The sequence below is a fragment of the Haliaeetus albicilla genome, chromosome 9, assembly GCF_947461875.1.
Source record: "Haliaeetus albicilla chromosome 9, bHalAlb1.1, whole genome shotgun sequence".
Taxonomy (NCBI): Eukaryota; Metazoa; Chordata; class Aves; order Accipitriformes; family Accipitridae; genus Haliaeetus; species Haliaeetus albicilla.
Window position 1 is genome coordinate 30,774,732 of NC_091491.1, and position 9,228 is coordinate 30,783,959.

A 9,228-nucleotide genomic window follows, 5' to 3' on the forward strand; every position below is an offset into this window, starting at 1 on the left:
ATGGAGCATGAGCTCTCTTTAAAATATCTCTGTTGGAAAAAACATCATCAAGGCGGGAGATGGCAGTGATTTAATTTGACATAACTGCTAGTTTACCTTGAGCAGCAACCTAGGAAAACATGCCAGTCATAAAGGAATGGAAGGCAAATGGCCTGCTTGGTTTGTATTGTCCCCAAGTCTTGCTAATGGGGTAACAGCATTAAGCATCCTCCAGGGGAGAAACGAAAGACCATCCCGTATGCCAGCCTGGCCTGCCTTCGGCCCAGCCTCACCCTCAGCTGCCTGCAGATTGTGTCCGCAAGCGGGTCCGGTTACCTCCTTGAATAGCCCTTGCTGTGGCAGGAGGCAGGATCCTGACTGAAGAACTGCTTTGCTGTCAGCTTTATTCCCACCATCCCCTACCCTATTCAAAGACAGACCCTCAGTGAAGAGTTGTTTGGTTTGCTGGGTTTTTTTTGTTGGTTGGTTGGTTTTTTTTTTTCCCTGGAAGAAACTCAAGCCTATCTATGGATTTGAATTGCTGTGGAAATCTGGTGTGAATTAGAGGTGACTATATGCAGACAATCTCTGTCTTTCACACACTTGCATATGGCTTTTGCAGAATAGCCCATTATGACAGTGAATCTTATACCACTGTCACAGCATTTATATCCTGAGATCTTCTTCTGGAAGCCCGGGGCTTGACAGAAAACAAATACCCAATATAGCGAGACATTTGCAGGGGCTTGTCATTGCAGACCGCCTTGTTCTGAAACCTGCACTTTCTTCCTCAGAACTGTCCACAGAAGTGCTCTGAATCATATTTGCTTCTACACACCCCTGGGAAGCCATGGAAAACCCACTCCCTCAGCCAGGCATGTTGGACAAACTTGCCTCTTCCTGCTGGATTTTGCAACTGCAAACAAGGCTGGAAAACAAAACAAAACAAAACAAAAAACTCACCAGCAACACCAGCAGCCCTGCTCTGAACATGTGGGATGCTTCCCTGGATCCCTGCTCATTTCCTGGAGTGAAACTCAGACACACCAGTTCAGTGCTGTCCTGAAGCATGTAGAGGCTTTTTTTTCCCCCTGTCTCTCCTTCTTTTCTTTTCCCTCCTTCCTTGTGTTGATTTGTGGGGCCAGAATGACTTTGATTTCAGCAAGTTTGCTGTTTATTCACGTCACAAGTTTGACAGCTTTACACCAAATCAGATTGCTGGGTTTCAGGAGAGCTCTGAGGCGTCACTGGGAGCTCCTTTAGATTAAACTCGCCTCCCCGGTCTCCCCCCTCTCCCCCTCCTTCAGAGCCATTTAAACCTCTCTGGGGCTTTAACAGAAACGTGCTCCCAAGACCTGCATTTCATTCTGCCACTAACATGGTAAGTGCTCTTTGCATTTCTCTCGACCTGGAGGCAGAAAAGGAGAAGCTGGTCTCTTCGCCTTGGGGGCTTGCAGTAGGTTTCGTGCCCTCTTTAAGATGGGGAAGGAAGAGGGCTCTCCTCTACCTGCAAGAGCACTCTCTGCTGCTGTGCCTTCCCATGGGTAAGCAGATTCCCTGCTTGAGGCTCCAAGCTCTGCCGTTGCCTTGCAGAGATTTAGAGCTGCTGCAGATGGGGCTTATTTGGAGGAGGGAAAAGGGATGAATCCAGAGACAACCCCAGGCTTTGCTACTGTGCAGTCTGGGAGTTCCTGCAGAACTGCAGGGGCAGAAGAGAGTGCGAGCAGCCTGGAGGTGACTCTGCTGGTTTTGTGCTGCTTTAGAGCTGAATCGAGCCCCCGAGGTGGGAGGAACGGACTGGCCAAGGACAGCCTGGGTCCTCCCTTCACCTTAAACCCGTAAAACTCAGGACGGTAGTATTTCCCAAGGGACTGCAGGAAACTCAGCCACCTTCCTGGCATAGCTCTGCTCGGAGCCCCTCTGCTGCGGGGGGCTGCGGCGGGGGCGGCACTGCTCAGGGCTCAGCGGAGGTAGCGGGGCGGTACGGTGCCACCGGGCGGGGGGGGGGGAGGCGGGGACCCGGCACCCGGGTCAAGGCTGGGAGCTCCCACGGGGGCAGGCGGCGCGACAGGTACCCGAGCAAACCCCGGCTGGGACAGGAGCGGGAGGGGAACGCTTCCCCGCGGAGCGGGCACCAGCCCGCAGCGCTGGGATGCTTCTCGCCGGGAGAGCGGCGGGGCCGGAGCAGGGCTGACACCGTCTACCCCTCGGGGCCCGCCGCAGCCCGGCGGCTGGGGGGGAAACTCTCCGCCGAGCACCCCATCGCCACGGCCCCTTGCCTCCGCAGAGCACCGGCCGGCCGTGCCCGGAGCCGGACTTCGCCGGGGGCCCGGGCTGCCCCTGGTCCGCCCCCGCCGGGGTTTCCAAGGAGACTTGGGCCGCCGTCTGCGCCGCGGAGCCGCCGCCGCCGCCGCCGCCGCCGCAGCAGCACGGCCAGGGCCGGCGGGAGGCTCGGCCGCCGGGTAAGTGCGCTCCCACCGCGGGGCCGCGGCTGGGCTGGGCGAGGGAGCGGGCTAACCCCTCGGGTCTGCTCCCCCCAGGGCAGTTCTGCAGCCCGCAGCTCGGTGCCCAGGACGCGGCGTGGCGGGGAGACCAGCTGTCCTCCCAGCTTTACAGAAACAAGCAGGTAAAGGCCCCCCCGCAACCTCGGTTTCTTCCCCCGAGGTTCCTGAACTTTGTATGGGGTATCGCACCTTCTGGGTTGGCTTGTGGCATGTCTCCCGCTCACCGGCACGGGTGTGGGAAACAGCGGCCAACCGCTTCGTTTGGGTGGGTTTTGCTCCTTGCTTGAAGGATTTGTCTCCCCCGTGTTGTCCCCTGAAGCTGGAACAACTGTTGCGGGGTTCCCTATTCATGTCTCCCCTCTTACAGCATATTGGACCAGCTGCCTTGCCACTAGAGAAGACCAGGGGTGTGACCGGGGAGTCCCTCAGGCTCTGATGACATGCTTTTGACTAAAAATACATAGTGTGTGTCCTTCAGAATCCACCAGGATTAACTTCGTGAGAAATGGTTCCACCACAATTACGTACTTATAGGGAGGATCAACTATTTTGACCAACAAGCATTTTCTGGTTACTCTATTTTCTTTCCTTCCCTTTTTTGCAAATCTCATCAAGGGGCAGGAGAAACTCTGAACAGTCCTAGGTGAAGGAACCCCAGACAGATCACTCTGATCAAACACTTGGAATGGTATTTTGACACAGTGAAATCAATGGAAATTCATTTACTAACTTCAAGGTCCCTGGAATCAATCCCTAATTCCAGACATCAGTGTACTTCTTTCTTTGGCTCTACCTCAATCATTTAAATCTGTGCTTTTCAGCCTGTGGTCAGCAGATGCCCAGGGTTCTTGGCAGAAGATGCTTTGCCCTCCTACAGGAGTCTCCAGAGCTATGGCCAGGAGGCAAAAATCTCTCTGCAAATACAGACTTCCCATAAAAAGTGTTAGGCATCTGCAAATCAAAACACACCTCTTCAGCTCTTGGGACCAGGGATAATCTCAGCTCTGTATATGTACTGGGACCGGCAGAGTCAGGTCCAGGATTGAAGGGATCACTGAGTACTACTGTATCATAAAGAATGGCAGCTGCATCTTCCTTCTGCACTCTACCCCCATAAATTGTTAGTCTGCAGGTACTCATCCTTCTTTTCTCCGCCAGCCAACTATAAATGGGAATGAGAGGGGTGCAAAGGGATGCTTACTGCCACTCAGGAGGAGATCTGACAGCTACTGTCATGCCCATGATGGTTTCTGGCTGTTCACAGGGCTACCTGTAGTTCTTTTCTGTTATTATTCCGCGGTTACAGTTTTTTTCCCCAGTAATCTTCTCAAACACTCACTTAAAAATAAAGGAAGTCAAAAGTGAAAACTAAACAGTCATGCCACTTAGATTTACAGACACAAGAGGCTGGAGGGGGTGGGTTGCGTTCACAAAGCAAACACCCAGATCATCAAATCCAAGCAGCCTGTACCATAGGGCAATTGCTATTAAGTTACAGAGTCAACACCTATTCATCAATATCTCTATTCCACAGCTTCAGGATACTTTGCTTCAGAAGGAAGAGGAACTTGCTAGGTTACATGAAGAAAATAATAACCTCCGACAATACCTGAATTCTGCCCTGATTAAGTGTTTAGAAGAAAAAGCCAAGGTATTGTGTTCAAACCTGTTGTATAGATGTGTTGTGGAAGAAACGACTTGAATAGGTACAGGCCATTATGCTATTTGGAAAGTCTAAGAGTGTAGACAACCTGCAGTGTGAGATCTATTTAGCTTCACAGAGCTGCCAAATTGCTGGTCATGGATCTAAGGTGGCAGTTTCCCCCAGGAATGACATCCTATCAGGTTCTGACTGTGCAGACAGTATAGCCCATGGTATAATTAAGTTTAGTTCATAAGTTAGCTATAAGTAAGTTAGGTTTATAAGCAAGGTAAACGCTTTTTTCAGTCAAAAGTTCAAATCTGAACATATATTTCTCAAAAGCATCTGTTTTGTCAATTATCCCCTTTGATAAGGATTATTTTTTCCTCTTTTTATGTTTTGAGTGCTTTCTGGTTTATGTTTATTTTGCCATCTTCCAAGGATATGTTTTATTCATTTACATTAGAATACTGGTCTTCCAATTTTTTTTCAGATTTATTAAGTAAAAAGTTGTGTGGTTTTTTTAAAGGTGAAATACAAAATTAAACACTTCAGGCTGGATGAAATATTCTGTTAAACTAAGTGTGAAGGGTTTTTTTTTTCATAAAATATTTCGATTCTCTGTCTCTTGTCCAAAAGAAAGATAATTGTTACTTGTGAGTTTAAAGACTTATTTTACTACTCCATCCTTCCCCATGAAACTGAACTAGTAGTTATTTGCTCAGCTCTGTGGATTGGGCACAAGGTAAAAAAGCCTGTAAAAAATAGCAGACTTTCCTTTTACATCCTATTCTGAGTTGACAGTGTGGCATGTCCCCCCTCCCATGCCAAGACCTGTCTCCTGGCAGTAGAAAAGGTCTCCTTTGTTGGGCACAGCAGGGAGACATGGCCACCCCTCTATGTCATGTGGAGGAGGGTCCAGTGTGAAACCATCACAGGAGGTGTCTGAGCAGTAAATTCCGAATGTGATGGGGAGCTTCCTTGTCATTCCTGCCTGCCTTTTACCATCCATGGACGGCTGAAGGGCCCTTGTCCTGGGATAATGACAACTGAGGTGGATTAACGAGCTCAAAGCCACTGAGTCTGCTGCTCTGAGCACTCCCTGGCCAGGATCACACTTGCCCCAGTATGACTTACCTTTGCATCCTCCCTCTTTGTCAGGCTGCCACATGACCCCCCATACCCTGCTTACCTGCCAAATGCTGCTGGCAGTAACAGCACAGAGGAGTGCCGTACAGCCAGGCGGGAGCTCTCATTTCACGCTGTACTGAGTGAGAATACGATCAAAGCACAGGCCTTATTGACATTGTCAAATTCTTCTCTTTCAGGGACTGGGTTGTTGCAGAGACTGTAAAGACACAAAATAGTTAGTCAGATCCATATGTTTAAGCACAGGGTGGAAGAAAAAGTATCTTTTACAAGGACAGTAGTAACCATCTTGCCCATCTAAAATCTGAGATCAGAAACGTGTTCCTTCCAGGTAACTAGAAATTCAGATTTTAATCTTCTCTCTCCACCTCTTTTTAGAAGCTGCTATCCTGCCATGGCCAAAAAACCTGTGCTATTCTCAAAAGCACCAAGAGGAGATTAAAAGAGGACCACTGCTTTGTTCCTCAAGAAACTCCTCATGCTTCCAAAGCTAGAAGGAACCTCTTTAATGAATTCACTGCCTGTGAAGAGCAAGCCAGCCCTGCTGTGGACAGCTGGGTCTTGCAGACTTTAGGATTAAAAGATGTCAACACCATTGATGAAAATTCAGCTAACTACAGTGCCCTGTCCTCAGACCTTGGAAAAGACACATACTGCCTGAGCGCTGGGGAAACAATAGACTATGACCACAGTGAAGGAGCAGCAGCAGCCTATAGCTGCAGCCATGTGCCTCCAGCTAACAGCAGTAACCATCCATGCAGTGAGGACTCTCCTTTCCTTCCTCAGTTTTCCTCAGCACCAGGTGTCTCCTCATCAGTGCCAAGCGTTTCCTCCCTCCCAGCCTATGGGTTGCCTTATTTGACTGGTGATTTGTCACCCAACAAAACAGAAGTGGCCTTCACAACATCTCTAAGTCCTCACCGCAACGTGAGAACACACACCTTCCACCAAGGACAAGCCTTTGTGCACAGGGATGATGATGGAGGATGGAGATTCACCTGGGTGCCCAAGCAGGCTGAATAATGCACCTGCATTGAGGGTCAGCCATAGGGGATGTAGGCGACAGTCACTCCATCCTGTGCTTGAGACAGGTTCAGGCATCAAAAATGAGCCCTTCTGGACTCTGTTAAATGCTGGCCTGTCACCTATCCACTCCTCCTTCCCTCCCAGATTTTCACAGGTGCAGCTCCAGATTGCACTTGGACCATTATCTGCCCCAGGCCAGACGTACAAATTGGATCCACTTCTCTTGTGCCTGTGTTGAGATACCTGCTTTTACTTGCTTCATGGTTTTTCTGTCATCAGCTATTCCTTGTTAACTAGTAGTTTCCAGGCTGGAGTGCTTTCAGCTTTGATGATCACTCCCACATAGACCAAACTGGAAAGCATTTTGGGAATACAGTTTGGAAATAGCACCTCCTTCTCAGATATCCACAGATGGCAAAAGAGGCATAGGTTGGAGGCTGAGGATCAGCAGTTTCTAAGTGATTTTTGTCTCTCTTGGCTACACAGATTGCCTTGGATTAAGGCAACCATGGGTATTTGTTGATGTGCTACACTAGGCTGACGTACGTGCAGTTGCATGGTGCTGTCATTCTTTGATGATGCCTCAAAATAAACAGGATTTGCTTCTATTGCCTGGAGGCTACTTAATTACAAGTGATTCAGCAAGTTCAGGGGATTTTCTTAAAGTGTGATTAAGAGACTAATGTGTTTACTGCATTGTGTTTTAAAGGTATTTTATCTGTCAGATAAAAGGAGTTTAAAAAGTTTGAGCCCTGGAACAGGAACTAAAATTGGAGATGCTGTAGAGTAATGACACTGCCATCACCAGCCAAGGCCGTGGCCCAATATATTAGTGGCAGAAATTTTCTCATCTGTGGCTAATGTACACTCAGAGCACTTCTTTCTTCTGCAAAGGATGCATTGTCCTTGCCTGTAGCATCCCACTATTCTTTTGATGGATTTTATTCCACGTTTACCTGCCTTATTTTGGAAGCCCTCATAACAGGAAGCCATTCCTGGCTTCATAAGCAATTTCTGTGGCTCCAGTGGGGCTTTTCTGCAACATCAAGAGCTGCACTTGTGAAACTGGAGATTTTCTTTCTAGGGAACAACTTCTTGACCTCTTTGTCCTGATCTCTAAGATCACACAGAGAATTATCTGCAATCAATGTCAGCCCAGAGTTAGGGCTCCTTCCTCCTTCCATAACCCCATGCTTCCTATGGGAAATGTTTCTCCTGGTTTGGGGCGCCAGTATCACTTAGTGGTTAGAGTGAGTCTTTGGGAACCACAGCTGTCAACACCAGCTCTTGCCTCTCCATGACTCTGTCAGGCAGTGGTGGGCTGCAGCTAAGACCATCACTACCTTGAGAATGCTTTAAAAATCTCTGGAGAGAAGGTGCTCTAGCATTGCATAGGACTTGAGTTTTAGTAACACTACTAATGATATGAAGTCAACTGACATGAAGTAAGCTCACCAGTAACACTTTGTGTTACCTTCGTTTTCTGCTTTATAGTAGTTTGATGCCTAAGTATTGGAAATAAGAGTAATTTGGTTATTCTTGCTTTCAGAATGGTCCCAGTGACATTGAGGAAGTACTTAAGTAAAAATAACCATAACTGAGGATTTCCTTCCAGTGGCTTATTTCCCTGTAGAAAACCAGACATTCCTTTATTTTTGGAGGATACAAATATCTCCTAAATAGCCTCTTGTGCCTTAGAATTGCAATATTTGGGATTCTCCATCAGGAGCAGTAGTGATTTCCCCAAAGACTTTTAAATAAACAAACTCTGTATTTCTGAGTAGTTACTTTAAAGTCAGTCATGGGGCATTCTTCCAGAACAGGCAATTTGAAAGCATTGACTGTAGGCATTATTGCACTGGATTTAAAAAACAAATCAACCAACCGACCACCAAACAAGCAACAACAACAGAAGAAAACCCAAACAGACAATGCACATAGAATAAATACAAGTATTTGTTTGGGGGAGTTGTTACAGTCGGTAAAAATGTGGCCAGCTGATGAAGACTAGTCAGACAAGACCACTGTTTCTATAGCACTTTTCTGCTTTTCAGTGAAAGCAGGAGAAAAATCCTGTCCTACAAACAACTCATTTCTTTATCAAGGCATTTCTTTTCTATGAATCTCCTTGTGCCCTACTATATAAGGTAGCATTGAAGAAAATACTCCTGTCACTGTAGTTTTTATTGGTGCATGTGGCAGCATAGAAAATGCCTGACCTTAACATGAATATGTGATGGGAGACTCTGGTATGCGTGGTGTGGGTGTTGAACAGCGTGCCAGGAGTAGACAGTGTGGCCAGAGGATTACACCCAATGCAGCTGTGGATGCCACATCTTTCAAAGCAGCTCTAAAACATAAGTAGAGCAAGATCTATCTATGTTTTCTGACACTATTGAATGTTATTACTTATATATTTCAATGCTATAGAGTCAGCAGCAGTAATAAGTACATTTGTCCTGTCAGCAAATATTAAATCAGGGTTTTTTCTCTAAAGAGAGAAAAAAAGCTTTCCACCTGTTTGACATTTCCTTTCCATGTTTTTATATCACTGCATGTGGGAACTTCTCTTGCAGAGAGCCAGAACAAAATTGTCAGATCTTTGGTACAATCTCAAAGTAGGGTTTCAGTAGGAATGAACTGATGCTTGAACCTTTGCCAGCCTTTTGTAAAGGGGTGACTGGCCCCTTGCCTGATAACAAATAAATTATAGATGTAAGTGAAGAGCTCAATGAATAATTTACCTGAATGAATCCTCTTCTTTTCCTTTGGGTTCCTGAATTTTACTCAGCATGAAGGTGTTGAGTCCTCTGTCAGGGATTTCTGTCTGAGCCTGGCTTATTGGAGTTCATTTGGGTAGAGGGCCCAATGGTGCTGCTCCTGTCAGCTGATGGGTGCTCCTGACCTGCACATGCAAACTTAAAATTC

General features: G+C 47.2%; 1 protein-coding gene across 1 annotated transcript; it reads left to right on the forward strand.

The window, feature by feature from the left end:
• The first annotated feature begins 1,357 nt into the window (after positions 1-1,357).
• Positions 1,358-6,823, forward strand: GMNC (geminin coiled-coil domain containing). The gene is made up of 5 exons (XM_069793040.1): positions 1,358-1,435; positions 2,267-2,441; positions 2,520-2,605; positions 4,018-4,134; positions 5,653-6,823. Exons 1-5 carry the CDS (start codon positions 1,358-1,360, stop codon positions 6,295-6,297), a joined length of 1,101 nt encoding a protein of 366 aa, XP_069649141.1. The 3' UTR covers positions 6,298-6,823.
• The last annotated feature ends 2,405 nt before the right edge of the window (positions 6,824-9,228 follow it).